This window comes from the organism of the source record quoted next, unplaced genomic scaffold, assembly GCF_019419815.1.
Source record: "Pyrus x bretschneideri cultivar Hongxiangsu unplaced genomic scaffold, Pyrus_bretschneideri_v1 Contig54, whole genome shotgun sequence".
Classification (NCBI taxonomy): Eukaryota; Viridiplantae; Streptophyta; class Magnoliopsida; order Rosales; family Rosaceae; genus Pyrus; species Pyrus x bretschneideri.
In genome coordinates, this window is record NW_025999792.1 from 640,535 (window position 1) to 661,926 (window position 21,392).

The 21,392-nt window shown below is 36.5% G+C and overlaps 1 protein-coding gene across 1 annotated transcript; it reads left to right on the top strand.

Moving 5' to 3' along the window:
• Positions 1–10,170: 10,170 nt before the first annotated feature.
• Positions 10,171–12,693, top strand: LOC125470892. Its single transcript, XM_048570647.1, has 6 exons — positions 10,171–10,315; positions 10,797–11,083; positions 11,173–11,259; positions 12,007–12,177; positions 12,387–12,607; positions 12,690–12,693. Exons 1-6 carry the CDS (start codon positions 10,171–10,173, stop codon positions 12,691–12,693), a joined length of 915 nt encoding a protein of 304 aa, XP_048426604.1.
• Positions 12,694–21,392: the final 8,699 nt, after the last annotated feature.

Consider the following 21,392-nt stretch of genomic DNA (forward strand, 5'->3'; position numbering starts at 1 on the left):
AACTCATTTTGTCAAACAATACGGAGTGCCCATCTCGTAAAAGCTTAGAGATAGAAATCAAATTCTTTATACATGAAGGAAAATATAAACAATTTTTAAGTTCCAAGACTTCCCCAGAGGGTAGTTTAAGCATATAGGTGCCTATTGCTTTTGCAGAGATTTTAGTGCCGTTCCCAACTCGCACAACTATCTCCCCATTGTGCAGTTTCTTGCTCTCTGCTAGTCCCTGCATCGTATTACAGATATGTTGACTAGCGCCTGAATCAAATATCCAGGAATTGGAGCTCACTGTAAAAGCACTTTCTATGACCGAAATAGTCTCTTCAAAAGTTCGTGTCATAAGGCTCGCAATGCGCACCCTGTATTTCTTCTTCCAACGTTCATCCTTTCCACAATGAAAGCATGTTCCTTTGGATTTCTTTGCCTTCTTCTTATGTAACCTTTTCCTTATTTTTGCATTCTCACTCCCACTATCCTTTTTGAAACCTTTTTCAAATTTACAGCACATGTCAATCATCTCGTTAAAAGTATGATCGAATCTATTCACTTTATAGTTTACAATAAACTTAGTGAAATCATCCGAGAGATATGCAAGGAAAAAGTCTTGGGCCATTTTGTCAAGTATAATGGTGGGTAGTATTTTAGGCATGTCGTTAACTACATAACATAACAGAAATCGTATTAGATTGTTGATTAACTACTTGATTGGGTCTTGAATCAAATAGTACCACCCACTATTTTTGGCAAATTCCATATCCCTCAATAGAATCCGAGAGTTATGTTGAACTCTTAGCGGGGTATGGGAGACTCACCATTACCAAGCCCACCTCACGATGATACGATATCGGTTAGCAAAAATAATGATGAGAGAATGACACTTTACTCATTTACAACTCTTGTAATTACCCATCTAGTTTGGCCTCTAGAGAATGTGGCCTCACGATGATACGATATCGGCACCATTGCACTTAGTTAAGTTATTCCCACCATGCTTAGTTCATGAAGGGGTTCAAGAATAGCCTCACAATGATATGATATCGGCCATCCTCGTTGCCTACACTTACCTCATCATATGTTTATGGACTCCTCCTGAGTGTAAGCATGCACTTTGTACTCCCCCATGATAGGGTGAAGCCGGTGTACAAGTCACAAACGATTGGAGCCCACCACGGTGGAAGGCCTACGAAGAAATGTTCAAAATATCTCTCGTTTATCAACTTAATATTCGTTTGTTTGAGGGAGTAGTTTTGGGCTACATCAAAAACATTTTAATCACATTAAAAGAACATGGCCCTGTCATAACTATTGGTCCAAGTTAATATGATTTAGTAGCATATAATACTCCCACTGTTTCGTTGAAACAAGCGAGACTATATGGAACTACTAACGAACGCATTGCATCCTCATATGGACTATATAGTCATATTAGGTTTTAGGATGATTATGAACCGTTTGATTTGATCCAACACGAGCCTTGTGTTGGACCTTGGGTTTAAGGTAGATAGTTGTTGATTTTAGTTACGCGTTTAATCCAATTAAACCGTTATTTCCTATTGGGCGTTGGACCCAACTATTCCAATTTGCATACATACAAACAAAGAGGAATACATGAAATAATAAGTAGGGCTTATGCCCTTTTACAACACAAATAATGGGCTTATGCCCTTTACAACAACTTGAATTAATCAAATTACATTCAAATCTACATTACTTAAAACCCAAGCATTCATAATGTAAATCGGCCAATCACATAGCTCAATTATCGAGGCCTTTGGTTCATAATCACCCTTTTCTTAATTAACTAAATTAACTAAGAAAGCAACTTTAAACAATTGATTTTTTTGGATCCATAGAATTGATTTAAATGGAACTAAATATAATGAAAATCAAATTCTCATTAAAGAGACAAAACAATTTTTGTTCTCATTTTGTTTTGGGCCAAAAACAATGACCACAACAATTTGGGTCACTTTGTTAAAACAAAAAACTTTTGGGGTCAAAATGCAAATACACAAAAGTATCAAAACTTTATATAATTGCATAAAAGTCCCTCCAACACCTTTTACCAAAGGTGGCCGGCCATTGTGTTGAAAAAATGAAAAAATCTAAAGTTTTGTGAGTGGTTTTTGGTAAGTGAGACAATGGTGACTTTGATGGTTTGTAAGAAAATGTTTTTTATAAAACTTTAAAATTCTTGTAGTCACATCTCACCAATAACTATCACCCACCATTTGAAAAACAAAACTTTATGAAAAACATAAAACTTTTGAATCAAAACTTCAAAACTTTTTGTTCTTGGTAAGAACTTCAAGAAATATGAAGAACATACATGAAAACTCATAATAGCTCCATGGATGTTTTCTTTCACCAAAAACTCAAATTTTCACAACTCAAAAGAGGGTTAATATCCTAGGGTACTTAGGGGTTCCAAAAAGCACTTTAAAACCATTTTAACAAGGCTAACAAGAACCCAAAAAATCACCCTTTGGATTTGGCCGAAAATCCCAAAACACTTGGCACCAACTTTTAGTTCCATTATTCATGCTTTAATGAAATACATCTACAACATTTGAGATGCTAAATTTTCAAGTAAAATTTATATTCAAAGCAAGAACAAAGCTTGTAACATTTACAACACTTAAATCACAAAATATGAAAAATCACAAAACCCAAAAGGATCCACCATAAACTAGGCCTAGGCTCTGATACCGCTTGAAGGAAAATTTTTGTCCTAGCTAAGAACATGTAAGAACATTTGAATACATATGCAAACTAATAACACTTTAAAGTAGGCATGCATTCAAAAACAATTCATAAAACCCATGACTTTCAAAGCCTAGTATATGGTGAACCATAAGACTCTTTAACAATATTAAAGAGAATAAGAATTTAGAGATTCTTTACCCTTGAAGCTCATCCTTGATTGCACAAGGGATTCACCCAAGTGGAGGGCCTTCAAGTCACCTCCTTGCTCCTTGGATCTTCCTTGTGATTTCCTCCCTTTTAGTGCTCGTTTTCTTCTTTGAGGATTTGAGGATTTGTTCTCCAAAACACCAAAGGTTTGGTGTCTCTAAGTCTCCACACCAAAGATGTAGTGTGAAGATGAAATGGATGACTTAGGGAAGAAAAGATTGCTAGATGTTCCTCCCCTAAGTGGCCGGCCTCTATGTAGAAAATGAGAGAATATGTTTCACCCAAATTCAATTAGAAAACCCTAATTTGAAACAAAGCTATAATGTTGATTTTATACTTCATTTCATGTGAGTGGCAAACTTGTAATTAATACAAGTTTGCTACCCCTCACCCTTATGGCCTGCCATATGTTGTTATTGGGCTTAATTGCCCATTTTGTTTTAGTTGTCATACAACTTAAACATAATGGGCCTTGTGGACCAAAACGTTTTTATGCCCCGAAGCCCAAAACTAACTTAAACGCCCAATACGAACGTTTCGTATAATTAATTAACTATTTAATTAATCTTGACCATTCTTCAATTAAACCATTTAATTGCTCATCCATTTCATATAATTTCTTCACTTATATCCTTACTCGGTGTACGATCCATTAGGTTCCAATTAGCGAGGTAGTGGGCGATGTTACTCTTAACGATCGATTGTGAATTGAAACCACATTTCAATTCTCCCTTAAAATTAGTGTTTGCTAATCTTTAGGGCTTCCACAAACCATGGGTGACGCCTAGCAGCATGTCATGGTTACCCAAGCTAAGTAGAAGTGGTTGGAGGACCTATCCAGTTACAACTACAATGCAATACGGTCCTTCTCTAATACAATACTCTTAATCACTTTGTTTAAGTGATAGTTTGTTTCATGTCTACTATCCAATGTGATACTTCTCTATATGATTCAGTTGAATAAGATTTGGAACAAGCTTCCTTAGTCATATTCATATGCTTTGGCCAAAGACTCTCGAATCATATCTTAGAGTATTCTCCTTCCACCATGGAAGGTTAGAGATCCCTTGTTGTGCATTCATATGCCTACATGACTAGATAGCTTGACCCCAACAATGTCGTGGACACTCCAATGGAATGCCGTTGACATAATCAAAGATCAAGGACCTAACCATTAGACATCAATGATGCCTCAGGTCAAAGGACTACTTTGCATATTGCAACTATCGAGTTCTCACATGACATGTATGTTCGAACTCTCATTTGATCGTTGTTCAGTGTACTCGATTACTCTTTCGAGCACCTATGTGTTTGCCTTAGTGTCCAACACCAAATGACTTGAGACTAGTTCATACTCACGCTTGAGTCGACATAACACATACTAACCTTAGCGGATTGTCAATGCCCAATTGGGAATCCTATGGCTAGCAACGTTTTAGGAATGAACATAAGAGAAAAGTCTCGTTAATTTAACTAACTTAAATCACTTGTCTTTAGATCAAATACATTCCTTGGATTCCCTTATTGCTTAAACACAAGATACTATAAATAGTGATTAACAATAAACTTTGCCCTCTATTAAACATATAAAAGTTTAACACAATAAGTATTCCAAAAAGCTATTACATCAAATGAGTGGCTTTGTGGGCATACTTCCAACATTTCCCACCATAGCCGCACCCTACATGCATTTATTATTCAATCTTCATCATTAAGCCACATGCACTCTTCATCTTTCAGCCACCATCCCTTTTTCCCATCCTTTGCCGTGCATTCACCCTCCATTCCAGCCATCTTCCACACCTTTCCAACCTAGCCGCACCCTTTAATCATTCCCCCTTTAATTTATGATTTTATTTCCTAAAACCCTACATATTATACAACCTTAGCCTCACCCTACATGCATTATGTATTCATTCTTTTCATATTGCAGCCGCACACTCCCATTCATTCCCTCTTTAATCATTCAGCCACATACACTTCCATATTCCCTCTTTAATCCATAGCCATCCATTCATTCCATTCATTCACAAAACCATTTCAGCCGCACCTTTGTCCTAACACTAGAGCATTAATCATTCACTTTTCATTATATAATTCAGCCACCATCATGCATATATTCCCCCCTACCTGTCTCTCCCATGGATTAATCACCCAAGCCACATTCAGCCCTTAAGCCGTGCATTCACCATCAATTCCAGCACCATCCACACCTTGCCGCAGCCTTTCCAGCATTTTCCCCTCCATTCCACACCTCCACACACCTTCCACAACCCTTGCCGCACCACCTAACTTCCCTAAATCCATCCCCAACCCAAAATAACATCCACAATCATCACACACCACCTCTGCCGCAGCAAGGAGAAGAAGAAAGAGGAGCCTAGACGCGCAGAAATTCAAGTGGATTCGTTGGGCGTTCTAGGTGTAATCAATCCTTTGTTCGTTATGTTTAAATTCAATTTTATTTCTCTTTCTGTGAACATGAGAGACTAAATCCCTAGTTAGCTAGGGGGTGATTCGAAACCATGTTTATGCTTGCAATATGAATTGATTACCTTTGGTTGGAATTTCATGAGTTGTGGATTCAATTTGTTTAACTGTTTGATTGATAACTTATTTATGTAGGTTTATTGAGAGTGCACGCTTAATTTTCATGCATGAATATGACGCTAGAATATAAGTGAGTTTCACCTAATAGTTATGAACTTATATTCACAAATAGTGGAGGTTGCTTATAAACAATCGCGTTAAATGAATTCTTGGCACTAGTTTCATGCTCATCATAGTAACAAATACCTCGTCAACACTTATAGTTTTCATGATGCTTAATGATCTTTGATTGTATCTTTATTGTGCTTTTCACGTAAAGGACTTTTGGAGAATGTTTTGAATTGCGATGCGCTAACCCATCCAATTCATTAACTTAAGGAGAACTTGACGGTTAATTTAAGCGGACCTAATTAACCCGAGGTGTTGATTTTCATAATTTATTGAAAGACCAACTGAAAATCATCTTGTATGCAAGTGCAACATGTGTGTAGAAGAACCTTCTAGTTAGCATTTCATCCATATTTTCATCACATTCATATTTACATTCTGCCCTTAATTACAATTTGTGCATTTAGTTTATTTTCGTCAAAACCTCAATCCCCCTTGACTTTAGTGTCCAATTTAGTTAGAAAGTGTCTTAGTTTGTGTTTCTAAGTGTTTTGATTCAAGTTATTACCCAAATTCGTCCAAATTCACCAAAGTGCTCAAAACTGCCCAGGGAGTGTTTTTAAGGCAGTTTTGAGTGTGTTGGTGCTATTTTGAGTCTTTTGATTTGTTTTAGTGTTTTTAAGTGTTTAGTTTTGCATTCTTTGAGTCTAGTTTAGTGTTTTAAATTTTATTTTACGTTTTTGAGTCAGTTTCCAAGTGATTTTGCAATCCCTCCTAATCCCCGGTTAAGAACGATCCCTACTTATACATATACTACAATTGTCACAAGAGGGTTTTAATTTGTGTGCTTATTTAGTTCGCATCAGAGGACTAGCAAAATCTAAGTTTGGGGGTATTTGTTGAGTGCATAAAGTTATCCTTTTACCCCGCTTTTACATAGGTTTTTTACTTCAAATATCTGTGCATCACGTGGTATTTTGTTGTTGTATTGTATTTCAAGATGAAAGTAAAGACTTGAAGAAATCATCTTATTTTGAATATCTTAAGAGCCTAGAATGGATAGTTTGAAGCCCTACTCACCCAAGACCATATCATAGCACACAAGTGGCCCAAGATCCACCAGAAAATGCCCTCCCAGAACAGCCGACTTGTGAGCTTCGCCCCGAAGTGCTTAGAGCGAATTTGAAAATGAGCCATATATGGTTGGAAAACCCTGTAAGTCGTCTTTCTCATGGTCTTTACAGCTTGTAATTCAGAGATTTCTAAAAGAAATTATGATAGAATCAAGAGGAGTTGTTCAGTTACAAATTCTCATAACATCTAGTTTTTAGTTACTCCTATACTAAAAGCTGGTTGTAATGAGCTGTAAATGAGAGTCAATTCAAGGATGTAAATGTATCAGATGTTAGATAACTCCTAAGCCTTTTAATAGGAGACAAATACACAACATGAGGAGAAAAGAGGAGAAAAAACAGAAAAACATAGAATCTGGAGAAAGCAAGAGTTTTTAGTCTTGAGCAGTTTTTAGGGTTTAGCCTTCCTAACTTTTTTATGTATCTTGTTTTGTTTTTAATTTAGAGTATGAATACTTAGGGCTGCTTTGGAGTCCTAGACATGATTGAATTAATGTTATGATGCAGTTTTAGCTTATCAATTTCATTTGCAAGCTAGAATCAGTTTTATGTCTTCAATTGTTTCAAGCATATATTTTCAAGCTTAGCTACCTTGTTTATGTTTGCTTTCTGTTGAGAATGATAAGGATACTGCCATATCTTCTTTCATTCATTAGCAACATGTGGTTGGGTTAAGAACTAATCATGTAAACTGATTTCATGAAAATCTAGGATAAATGCCATGTTCTAAGGTTCATGTGATGTTCGTAATCTTCTTCGTTCCTAATGAGTTTCTAGGTGCTAAATCAGAGTACATGCCATGCTAGATTGCACCTACTAATATAAGTTTGATGTATATGCCATGCATCTAATGTACAAAGAAAGTGAGGATTCATACAATTTAGTTATATGCCATGCTAGATCGATGAGCATCTAAGTTGTGCATTGAAATTGATAAGTTAAAAGATCATATCATCAATTCATGATTGTTTATGGGTAGGCCTTAGCTCATTTTAAGTCATAATTAATACCTAAAACATTTCTAACCTATTTCATGTCTTAGGTTGGTTTCTAGATAGTTCTAATTTTTCCCTTTTCTTTCTATCCTTGTTTCTTTGCCAAAACTTACTCAAAAACCCCATTCTAAGTCATAGGAGTCATTAACTAATGCTAATATGTACGACTCAAAGGTTTTACTAAGTTGTTTATTAGTCTTTGTGGGTTCGACCCTTACCAAGATTTAGGCTCTTTTGCTTAATCTAATGGCACAAATTCAAATGGACCAACGGCCCAGATTCATATTTGTTTTATTTTTATATTTATTATTTAATTGAATCCAACAGTTGATATCTAATATGATCAAATCCAACAGTATAAAAAAAGATTTAACGGCCCAAATTTAAATCCAATGGCTAAAATAATTTAAAAAAAAGTATTTAACTTAAAATTCACCCAAATTTAGTGATTTTTTAATATTTATTGGAATCTAAATATTTTTAGGTTAAAATGTTCATAAAATTAAATTAGGATAATGTACATATTTTCTTTTAAACATTTACTTAAAAAAAATTAGCCTAAATTTATTCTTTAATAACCTCGGGCTAAAAAAATTAACCTAGAAGGGTTGGAGGAGAAAAACTGTTTCTGGGTCAAAACCTAAATTTTCTGGATTTAAAAATTTTAGGTTTTACACTAAGGATTGGAGATGGTCTAAGGGAAGAAAGTAGTAAAAGGGAGCATTATATTTTTTTTAATTTATTTTTATATATAATCAGATGCCTTTTTGGTTGTGTTGGTGACTAGTGACTGAGATTTCCCAGAATAAATTTGAGGGTTTTGACTAGAGGGAGGGATGGTGTGAAAAGCAGAGAAAGGGGCAGGTGCAGGAATGTCCTTTTCTTTATGTGCTTTATGCAGTATCACACGCCCTCTTTCTCTAGTTTTGCTTGTTTTGGTTTAACGGGTCTTTCATGCCCCTTTTAGGCATTCCCCAATATATTTGTCCAAAGGGTCTTACTACACAAGCGGGATTGATTTTTTTTTTTTATTTAGTTGTGATACAGGTGACCTAAGACCAACTCCAACCCATGGACTAAAACCTATAATTTCTCTTTTATTTCCCCCCCCCCCTTAAATCCATCCCAACCCTAGTTCTAATTTGAACTTAACTTGAAAAAAAAAAAGGCCAGATTTCAGCCAGGTTTTAGCCCAGAAAATGGTGTAGGCCTCACCAGTAAAAGCTAAACTCGGCGCTTGAATGCCAGACGAAAGGTTGTGACGCGTGCAGGTGAGCGATGCGCCAAAAGGACAGATCAGTGTGGCCCCGCCCATGATAGGGTAGAGCTACAATGGGCTTAGGGGGGTGGATGCCCCCACTGAGAATTTTTTAATTTAAAAAATTTAATGCATTCCAATTCCCTATGAGTAATGCTAATTAAATAACTTTAAAAAAAATTGTCCTTTCTAATCAAACTGATCTGGTTCTGCTGCTCAGAGCTGGGTCATATATATATATATATATATATATATATTTTAAATCTAGGGCAAAACGACGTCGTTTTGTATATGTTTGAAAAAAAAAAAAAAAAAGTATGTATAGTGGGGGACCGCTCCTCCCCTACACCTCCCCCCCCCCCCCCCCCCCACAAAAAAAAATCCATCTCTATTCCTTTTTTTTTTTTTCTTGCCTTTGCCAATCAAAGAGCAGCGTGGTGCTACTCTACCCCCAAAATTCCAGCAGCTTGAAACGGAACGGAACAGGAGTAAAGCTGTTGTTCCCAGCCAGTGCGGTGCAGCCACGCCAGTCGCCAGCTACTCTCTAGCCAACATATATATATATATAAATATATATTTAGGTAAATTTTGTAATTCCTAAATCTATAATCCCTAACCCTAATTAATTATTTCTGACGAATTTTTGTTTAATTGGTATAGAATCATATGGTAATGCAGTAATATGGTTATTGGTTATTGATTATTGGTATGAATTCTATGATTATTGATGAGTGAAATTATAAAATTATTGTTTAGGGTAAAAATTATGAAATTATGACTAGTTGAATTATGAAATTATGAATTCATATATGATATATGAAATTATGAAATTATTGTTTCGTATATGAATTCTATGATTATTGATGAATGAAATTCTGAATACTATGAATATGGGTATACATTTATTTATACGACTAGTTGAATTAAATTTTTATTTATTGAATAATTTGTATGCTTATTGGTACTGGTTAATTGAATTGTTGGTTGGATTAGTTATTAGGCATAATAGTACAGTCTACTCTAGGATTAGGAGTCTAAGAATTTTATTGGTTGGATTTGTGTTACACAACTGCACAAGGTATTTTATTATATGATTTTACTTTATTAATTCATTTTTGGCATTACAATTTAAAATTTAGCTTTCTAATTTTGAGATTTTTATTCTATAAATTCTACAAATTACGTATGAACCTTATATCTTATTGGTATCAATATGACTGATTTTGCAGACTTGAACATCATGGAGAGGTTTTTCAAAAGAATATCAGCGTCGCCATCCCTAGTTATTGAGAAAAATAATGATACTCAGGGACAAGATAGTATAGCATTTATTTTATCAAATCTTCCATCAGATCTTGGTAAGCGAATTCGAATTTTGGATTACAATCCTAATATTCAAAGTACGAAGAGCGTATGTGCTAGCTAGTCCTCAACAACCTAAAACCCATAATTTTCCTTACAAGAAATATGGAGACACGTAAAAACGATTCAACCCTGCTTGGTTTGATGATTTTCTTACTTGGTTGGAATATAGTGTAGAAAAAGTTGCTGCCTTTTGTCTATGTTGCTACCTTTTTAAACCAAACATTGGAGAACAATCTAGTGGTGATTTCTTTGTTGGTGAAGGATTTTCTAGCTGGAAGAAGAAAGAAAGACTTATAACTTATATTGGAGGCATCAATAGTGCACACAATCAAGCATGGAGTAATTTTGAAACTTTAAGGAGTCAAAAGCAACATATCCAATCTTTTTTCACTAAAACTCATGATGAAGCTCGAATTCAATATAGAGCTCGGTTGAATGCATCAATCGATTGTTGTCGATTTCTTTTGAGACAAGAGCTTGTATTTCTTGGAAATGATGAATCTGAACATTCAAGCAACCATGGAAACTTTCTTGAGCTTCTACAGTTTCTTGCTGACCACAGTGAGGATGTGAAAGCCATTACTTTGAAAAATGCTCTAGAGAATCACAAATTGACATCACCAGATATTCAAAAAGACATTGTAAATGCTTGTGCAACTGAAACCATCAAGGCTATTATTAAAGACATTGGCACTTCGTTGTTCTCTATTTTGATTGACGAATCTCGCGACGCATCAACGAAGGAACAAATGGCTACTATTGTATTACATTATGTGGACAAGAATAGGAATGTTGTTGAGTGCTTTATTGGCATTGAGCATGTTACTGTAATGCTGCTCTTTCACTCAAGGAAACCATTGATGAGGTATTTTCTAGGTTTACATTGAGCATGTCTAGGTTGTGTGGACAAGGTTATATGGGGCCAACAATATGCAAGGTACGCTCAATGGTCTTAAAGCTCTTATTATGAAAGAAAGTGGTTATGTCACATCCTGGCCTGGGCCCCCACCACATCCCGGGCTCGACTTCATCGTAGCACGATATTGTCCGCTTTGGGCCCCGACCACACCCTCACGGTTTTGTTTCTAGGAACTCACATGAGAACTTCCTAGTGGGTCATCCATCATGGGATTGCTCTCGCGCGCTACTTGCTTTACTTCGGAGTTCCTACGGAACCCGAAGCCAGTGAGCTCCCAAAAGGCCTCGTGCTAGGTAGAGATAGGAATATACATATAAGGCTTACAGGATCCATTCCCATAGGCGATGTGGGATGTTACAATCCATCCCCCTTAGGGGCCCGATGTCCTCGTCGGCACACTTCCGGCCAGGGATTGGCTCTAATACCAAATTGTCATATCCCGGCCCGGGCCCCCACCGCATCCCGAGCTCGACACCACCATAGCATGATATTGTCCACTTTGGGCCCCGACCACGCCCTCACGGTTTTGTTTCTGAGAACTCACACGATAACTTCCTAATGGGTCACCCATCATGGGATTGCTCTCGGCGCTACTCGCTTAACTTCGGAGTTCTTATGGAACCCAAACCCAGTGAGCTTCCAAAAGGCCTCATGCGAGGTAGAGATAGGAATATACATATAAGCCTTGCAGGATCCATTCCCCTGAGCGATGTGGGATGTTACAGGTTGTGCCTATTATATTCATTGCTTTCACATCACCTTCAGTTAGCTCTTGTAGCTGTGGCAAAGAACATCCAAATTGAGTCTCTTTTTAGTATAGTTACTATTTTGGTAAATGTTGTTGGAGCTTCATCGAAGTGTTGTGATCTTCTTCAAGAGAAACAATCTACTGCAGTTATTGAAGCACTAAACAATGGTGAGTTTACAAGTGGGAAGGCAAAAATCAAGAAACTACTTTGAAACGTGCTGGAGGAACACGTTGGGGTTCTCACTTTGGTACTTTAGTAAGTATAATGACTCTGTTCTCATCCATACTTGATGTACTTGAAGTAATAACAGATGATGGAGTAAGGTCTCAAAAAATATGTGAAGCGAATAATTTATTGGATTCCATGCAATCATTTGATTCTGTGTTTAATCTACAGTTGATGAAAGATATACTAGGAATAACCAATGAATTATCACAAGCATTGCAAAGGAAGGATCAGGATATTATAAATGCCATGAAGTTGGTTGGAGTTTGTAAGCAAAGGTTGGAGATAATGAGGAAAAGTGGTTGGGATTCTTTACTTTGTGAAGTCTCTGAATTTTTTCTTAAACATGATATTGATGTGCCTAATATGGATGATATGTTTCTTTCTCGAAGGCGAGGGCAACGAAAAGCACAAGCAGTCACAAATATGCATCATTATTGTGTTGGGATATTTTATGTTGTTTTGGATTGGCAGCTAATCGTTTCAATGAGAACAACACTGAGTTACTTCTTTGTTTGGCATGTTTATGTCCAGCCGACTCCCTCTTTGTTTGGCATGTTTATTAGACCAACACTGAGTTACTTCTTAGTCTTGACCCACGTGGACATGTTAGCCACTTGCGTCAGATTCCAACGGCTAGTTTTTCAACCAACAGCTGAGATCAACTGGTCGTTGGTTGATTCAATGGCCTACATTCAAAAATTTTCTTGTTTTATATATATATTGAATCCAACCGCTGAGGTCGAATATAATCAAATCTAACGGTAAAAAAAAGATCCAAAGGCCCAAATTTAAATCCAATGGCTAAAAATTTTAAAAAATAATTTAACTCAAAATTCACCCAAAAACTATATAAATACACATGTATTTGTTCAAACATCCACACAAAACTCACTTTTCTTCTACAATTCTTCCAATTTTTCTTTCTACCCTTTTTTCCCATTTCCAAATTTTTCAAGATGGCAAAAGAGCATATTGGAGGTCGTAATTGGACCTTTGAGGAAGATGGTGCTTTATGCTTGGCATGGGTTTCTATTAGTGAAGATGGTGTCGTTGGCACAAATCAAAATAGAAAGGTTTTGTGGGGTAACATCGTTGATAAGTTTAATGAAAACTCCAACGCTGGTCGAAGGGAAGGTGGTGGTGTTTACGATCGATGGAAGGTTATCAACAAAGCATGCACTTTATGGAAGGGAAGCTTTGAGAGAGCTGTGGTTGACATGGCTAGTGGAAGGAGCGCCACAGAAGTTGTGAGTTTCTTTGTTGATATTTTATTTGTCATGTACATAATATTATTTTGCAACTAATTGTTTTTATGTATTTCTTGCATAGGGTGACAAAGCAATGGCACTTTACAAGACAAGAACTACACCAAAAAATCAAGCTTTTAAGTTGCATCATGCTTGGAACGTCCTCAAGGATTGTTCGAGGTGGGGAACCGATGCGGACCAACAATGGGGAAGATTATTTGGTAGTAAAGCCGCACAGACAAATGATGTCAATGAAGGTGTCGATTCGTTGACCCCAACTTCTTCTTTTGCAAGGCCCCTTGGGAAGAGATAAGCAAAAGGAAGCAAAGAGAAAAGAGAAGTTTGATGATAGGAGCATATTTATGTGACTTTGGTATCTTATTTCTTTGTATTTACTTAGTTAATTTCCGTTTATTATAGTGATTTAGTTTATTTTCGTATTATTGTAGGTTTAATTGGTGAAGATGACAATAATGGGCTAAATGGAGCATTTTGGAGCAGTTTTGGGCTTGGATTGGTTAGCATGCGTGTGGAGCATAATGGATGGACATTTTTGGAGTTTTACATGTGCTAAATATGTCCTACAATTTGGAGAATCAAATTTGGAAGCTTGGAAGATAAGGAATCAGCTGAAAAGAAGGAACCTTATCCAATCTTATCCAAACTAACCTTATCTAATCCTATCTTATCTCATCTTATCCAAACATTATCCTATTTAATCTAACATTATCTAAACTCATCTCCAGCTACAAAAGGAGTCTTTATCCTATCATATTAAACCACTTCTTATCTGATTTCTAGGAGTCCTAAAACAATGCTAAGAACTAATCCTTTTCCTCCATAAACAATGCCGTCTATCTGCCCTATAAATGCACACCCTTGCTGCAGAACTCAGGGGGAGAGTTTTAGAGAGAAAAATATAGAGAAATAAACAAAAATGTGCCGCAGCTTGCAAGGAAGGAGAGCTTGGAGCCATGCCTGCCATCCAAGGCCTTGGATTGCTAGAGCGTTTCTAGGTGTCTTCTGTCTTTAGTTTTTAGTTCAATGTTTGTTTTAATTTGGTTTTCAGTTATGATAGACATGTGGAACTAATTTCGTTTTAGCTAGAGGTGAATTCAAAGCCATGAACATATGTGTGATATGAATTGATTACATCCAATTATTGTTTCATAAATCATGAATGCAATTTACTTATCTATTTGATTGATAACTTATTCTTGTATGTTGATTAAGGAGGCCTACTTAGTTTATGATTTTCATAGAACTTAATGATCTTTGATATGTATCTCTATCATGCAATTCATATAGGGAACTAGTTAAGAATAATTTGATTGCGTTGCTGAGTCCAATTCAATGAATTTAGGAAAATTTGATGGTTAATTTGTGCAATTCATGGTTAACTTAGGGCATTGGCATTCATGGTTTATAGGAGTAATAACTGGAAATTGATTTGTATGCATATGGTTCATGTGTGGAGAAGAATCCTCTAGCTAGCCTTTTATCTCCTTCATTCACCCCAATTTAGTATCAATTAGTTTGTTTTCTACAAGTTACTTACTTCTAGTTTTAAAATTCGTTCAAACCAAACCCCGTTAGGATTTTGATTCAAGTTAAGTCTAGAATTCATCCAAATCACTCTTTAGTTCCTGTTTTGAGTCAATTTGTTTGTTTTGCGCTGTTTTGAGTTAGTCTGGTCAGTTTTGAGTCATTAGAGTCTAGTTTTGTGTTTTTAAGTTTAATTTGTGTTGATTAGCATCCCTTTTAATCCCCGGCCTAGAACAATCCCTACTTACGTATACTACAATTGTCTAAAAAGGGTTTAATTTGTGTGTTAGTTTTTACCACATCATTTGAAGATCCAATTAGTGCATGAATTTCTACCGAATTTGCAAGATTGACTTAAAGCAATAGCTCTCGGGAGGAAGAAGCATCCCAAATGCGTTTAGCCATTACGCACGAAGGGGATAAGAAGCAAGAAAGGTTCAAATGTAATTTCATGATGGAGGACCTCAACAAATACACTACATAGAGGAAGAAGTTCTTACGTGATAAGCAAAATGAAATTTTGAGAAGGCATGCCACAAGTAGTATATTTCAAGATGATGATTCATCTCAAGGCTATATCCCAAGTCCACCACCAAGTTAAGATGGTGGATATCACTATCAAGTTTATGTAGTTTATGAATTATTGATTGTATTAAGTTTATGTGGTTTATTAATTGTCATTTGTATTAAGTTAATGTAGTTTATTAATTGTCGTTTGTATTAAGTTTATGACTTATTAATTATCGTGTGTATTAAATTTATGGCTTATTAATTATTGTTTCTATTAATCTAGAGGTCTTCAATAATACTAGAAAATACCAACATAGTACAATTAAAATTATAACAGAAAATAACAACATAGCACACTTAAATTTAATACAAGAACACATTATCCATCATCAACGTTCTCCTTCCCGACGCCATATATGTTCAACCAAATCATTGTGGAGTGTGTCATGACCTTGAGGAGTTTGAATTCTATTTAAACGTCTCATATACTCACTCAGTGTGACCCTATCCTGTCAGGTCTCGTATGTGGTTGCAACGAGATATTCAACATCTCTTGCCATAGCTCTAGCATATGTTGGTTGGTCATCATCCACATCTTCGTCAGAATCTTCTTCAATTTCTACGTACTCATCTTCCACAATCATGTTGTGCAAAATTATGCAAGCCATCATGATTGAATGGAGGTCTTCCACATTTCATAATCGTGCAACCCCTCTAACAATGGCCTATCGAGCTTGTAGAATCCCGAACGCTCTCTCTACATCCTTCCTATAAGACTCTTATTTTTGCGAAAATAATTTCTTCTTCGCAGTATCTGGATGAGAATAACTTTTCACAAAGATAGACCAACTAGGATAAATACCATCAGTTAAGTAGTAACCTAGCTCGTGCCTGTTACCATTTACCTTGTACCTCCATATCGATGCCCATTCATTGACAACATCATCGAACAAAGAAGAAGACCAAAGAACGTTGATATCGTTGTTTGGTCTAGGAAGGTTGAAGAATGCATGCCAAATCCATGTGTCGTAAGAGCCACAACCTCGAGTAAGATGGTTTGCTTGTTGTGATGACCTTTGAATTGGCCAGCCCAAGCAGTAAGACAATTCTTCCACTCCCAATGCATACAATCAAGACTTCCTATCATGTTCTAGAAGCCTCTTTTGTCTGCCTTGTGTAAAAACCTCTTCAAGTCTTCAGGATTTGGCTTGCAGAGGTATATGGCTCCATATATAGCTTCCATTTCCTTACAAAAGCACTTGAAGCTCTCAATAGCAGTAGTCTTCGCAAGTCGACAATATTCATCAGTTGAGTCTGTAGAGCACCCATTAACTAGCATCCGAAATGCAGATATAAGCTTGAAGTGACAGACTCTGTCGGCTTACGACATCTATCTTCCTTGCAAAGTAGTGGTCATGATGGACAACTGCGTTCAAGATGCTTTCAAAAAGCTCTCTCCTCATCTAATACCTCCTCCGAAAATCATGAAGAGGATATCTCGGACGTTCGATGAAATAATCTTTCATCATCCGGTCATGATACTTTTCTCTATCATGCTGCAGAAATGAACGCCCTATGACAGAACCACGATAGCTAGATTCGGCATGGTGCTCATATTGCATAAGCGAGTTTGCAAATTCAGGTTCTTCGTTGTTCATTTTTGCATCTGCAGTCGCAAGGCTTGCTTGGTATTGTGTCATCTACATTGCCAAGCTACGTCTTCTTCTATCACCCATTGAAGAGATATTGATGATTTTGAGGAGGAGAAAAACACTTTGAAAGTTGGAAGATTGGTGAAAATATTGTGTGTTGGTTAGATATTCAACTTATGCTTATATAGAGGATGATTGAAGGTTTGTGTTTCATGTGTGTAGGTTTGTGTCTCATGCGTTTCATGTGTTTTGTATGTATTTGGTATGTGTTTCATGTGTGTCATGTGTTTCACATGTTTGGTGTGTTATATGATAGGAGCATATTCATGAGACTTAATTAGCTTGTTCTCGTGCATTTATGTTGTGTTTATTTAGCTATTTTAGTGTTTAAGGCCACTTTTGTGTATTTTCAGATTATAAGGCCAAAGTGTGCAAGAAGATGCAAATTGGAGTCTTTTGGAGCGAAAGAGGAACGAATGGGTTGAAGACTTGAAGAAACGACGAAATCCTACTCCAACGATGAATTCTTACCAAAACGAGGAATCCTACTTAAACAAGGTTTCCTATTTTAGGAAAGTTAACCCTAAGTTTCCCGTTTTGGTAATCTTTCCTAATCTTAAACGTCCGTATTTTCTAGCCACTTTGAAGTCCTTGTAGACGCTTTAGGACACAAAACGAAGGCCCTAGGGCCCTTAACACCCTTTGCCGTGGGCTTTAGCCCAATTCCCTTCCCTTGCCGTGCAAGGGGGGGCATTTTAGGCCCATTCCATGCTTCTAAACCCTAGCCTTTAACCTTGCAGCCGCACCCTAGGTCTATTTATTCATTCCATCTCAGATTTTCACCCTTTTCTTTCACCCTAGCCGACTTAATTCACTCCCATCCATTTATTTGATCAATCCATCTCAGCCATTCACCCTAATAACCCTAATTCCTTTCATTAGCCGCACCTTAGGGACCTATCATTATTATTTTTCATATTTTTCAGCCACCAAATCCATATCAGCCGCATCTCCCATCTATCATTCACATTTAACCCTAAACCCTTTTTAAATCCCTTTTAAATCCATCTAAGCCGTGCATTCCATCACCCCTTCTCCATACAACCCGTGCATACCACTCAACCTAATTCATTCAGCCACTCTCTCCAATTAATTCCCTAAGCCATCATCCCCCTTTCATTCATTCATTCTTAAAACCCGTGCATCACACATCTCCCATATTCTCTTCAACAAACCGTAGCACCATAACCCTAAATTCATTCACAAACCGTAGCCACCATCACCCATAATCCATTCAACCCGTGCATATTCCTCCATTGCAGCCATCTTCCACATACTTCCCAACCTGTCCGCAGCCATCCCCACCATACCAGCCACCCTACAAACCTTCCTCCATCACTCCACCACCTTGTCGCACCACCAAATCTCCCTAAACCCATTCCCAAACCAGAAACACATCCAAAAACCACCCACAACCAATCTGCCGCAGCAAGGAGAAGAGGAAAGAGGAGCTTCGACGCGCACCAATTCAAGTGGATTCGTTGGGCGTTCTAGGTGTAATCATTCCTTTGTGCTTTATGTTTAAATTCAATTGTATTTCTCTTTCTGTGAACATGAGAGGCTAAAACCCTAATTAGCTAGGGGGTGATTCGAAACCATGTTATTGCTTGCAATATGAATTGATTACATTTGGTTGGAATTTCATAAGTTGTGGATTCAATTTGTTTAACTGCTTGATTGATAACTTATTGGTGTATGTTTATTGAGAGTGCACACTTAATTTTCATGCATGAATATGACGCTAGAATATAATTGAGTTTCACCTAATAGTTATGAACTTATATTCACAAGTAGTGGAGGTTGTTTATAAACAATCGCGTTAAATGAATTCTTGGCACTAGTTTCATGCTCATCATAGTAACGAATGCCTCGTCAACACTTATAGTTTTCATGATGCTTAATGATCTGTGATTGTATCTTTATTGTGCTTTTCACGTAAAGGACTTTTGGAGAATGTTTTGAATTGCGTTGCGCTAACCCATCCAATTCATTAACTTAAGGAGAACTTGACGGTTAATTTAAGCGGACCTAATTAACCCGGAGTGTTGAGTTTCATAATTTATCAAAAGACCAACTGAAAATCAAAGTGTATGCAAGTGTAACATGTATGGAGAAGAACCTTCTAGCTAGCATTCATCCATAGTTTCATCACATTCATTACAATCTGCCTTTAAACTACAATCTGTGCATTTAATTTATTTTCGTCAAAAACTCAATCCCCCTTTACTTTTGTGTCCAATTTAGTTAGAAAGTGTCTTAGTTTGTGTTTATAAGTGTTTTGATTCATTTGATTACCCAAATTCGTCCAAAGTTGTCAAAGTGCTCAAAACTGTCCAGAAAGTGTTTTTAAGGCAGTTTTGAGTGTTTTGGGGCTGTTTTGAGTCTTTTGATTATACATCTCTATCATGTGTTTTGTATGGCCTTTATATGTGTTCTGTGTGTCTTGTGTGTTTCATAAATTTTGTGTTTATACATCTCTATCATGATTTTCATATTCTTCCACAGTGTTTCATGAGTTTTATGTATTGATTTAGTGACTTTTCAATATTTATTGGAATTTAAATATTTTTAAGTTAAAATGTTCATAAAATTAATTTAGGATAGTCTACATAATTTTTTTTTTTAAGTTAACTTAAAAAAAATAGCCTAAATTCATTTTTTAATAATTTGGGGCTAAAATTTTATGCCAGAAGGGTTGGAACGGAAAAGCTGTTTCTGGGTTAAAACCTAAATTTTATGGGTTAAAAATTTTAGGTTTTAGGCCCAGGGTTGGAGATGGTCTAAATGTATTTATCCACGTTGATTGTTTCACTTTATTACTTTTGCGTGGCGCACGTGCCTGTAGACACATCTTGTGTTGTTGCTTTTCTTTCTTTTCTTAATCAGGAGCTACATGTGATTTAGAAATTTCCATTTGATTTTGGACATCAGTAAAGTATCATTTTGAACTTCCTGCAGCTTTGCTAAAATATTTAATACTGTTATATACTAAAGGTACTATTTATTGACCTTGTAAATTGAAACTTCTGCAAAAGATATAAATACAATTGAAAACTAGAGTACGCTATGAACAAAGGAAATATGAACTACGAATAATACATTATTCATCAAAAGGAACAGTACACTACAAATTTGTCGAGATGGCTACATAACTCGTAAGACTACATTGTGCTAGACTTAATATTCTATAGAGTTACAAAGTAACATACATACGGAAAACTCAACCCCAATAGGCAAGGAAACGAATACCTAATTTTAACGAGATAGAACCCAATCCAACAATAAAATAAATAACTAGTTTTTCAATACCTTCGTCAAACTTATGGCGGTACATGTCACGAGGTTGCCAACAAGAAAATGAGGACGCTCCGTTAGGCAGACACGACAAGACAAGCTCCCCTATGCGGATACCACAAGAGAAGTTTCGTTAGGTGGACAAGAGAAGTTTCGTTATGCGGACAAAACAAGCAACCAAGCAACCAAGCAACCAAACGAGTGAACAATTCAAATGAACAAGCAAACGAGTAAACAAAAAATCCAAGCGAACAAGCAATCCAAGCAACCGAACGAGCAATCATGCAATTCCAACATTTAACTATCAAATAACAGATTCTAGCAGATTCTGACAAATGATCCAACTAATAACCAGGTACATAACATCACTTGAGTGGTCACTAGTCAAAGCACTCAAGCAATTGTCGTAGTGGGCAACAACACCAGTATACAATTCCAAATTGCAACTCTTTTAAAAAACAACCAAAATGGACCCCATAACAACATCGGACACCAAACCCTTAACCAATTTGCCCATTGATTCATTCTAGAATTGCGAAGATTACTATGTCTTAATTCGGAATGAAATAGTTCTTTCCTTTTAAATGCATTTTTTAAGGTGCAGACCATACTTGCGGACCTTAGGTGCAGACCAAATATGGTCAGTTGAATCAAATCTGAGCGGCTGAAAACAAATCAATCAAAATAAGCTCAGGGTTAAATGACCTGTCATTAAATAAAAATGGTACCTGACAAGGGTTAAATTTTTTCCAATTAAACTCTACCTCTTCCCAACAATAATTACCATTCTTAAAATTGTTGCCTTATTCCCCGAAAACTCTCTTTCTCTCTCTCTTGTGAACGATTTCAAAAAATTTTGTAGACGA

Coding starts and splice junctions, on each gene's coding strand:
- LOC125470892 (XM_048570647.1), top strand. CDS start 10,171: ATGACTGATTTTGCAGACTTGAACATCATGGAGAGGTTTTTCAAAAGA. Junction 10,316..10,796: donor AAATCTTCCATCAGATCTTG/GTAAGCGAATTC, acceptor TTTTGAGACAAG/AGCTTGTATTTCTTGGAAAT. Junction 12,178..12,386: donor GTGAGTTTACAAGTGGGAAG/GCAAAAATCAAG, acceptor TTTAATCTACAG/TTGATGAAAGATATACTAGG.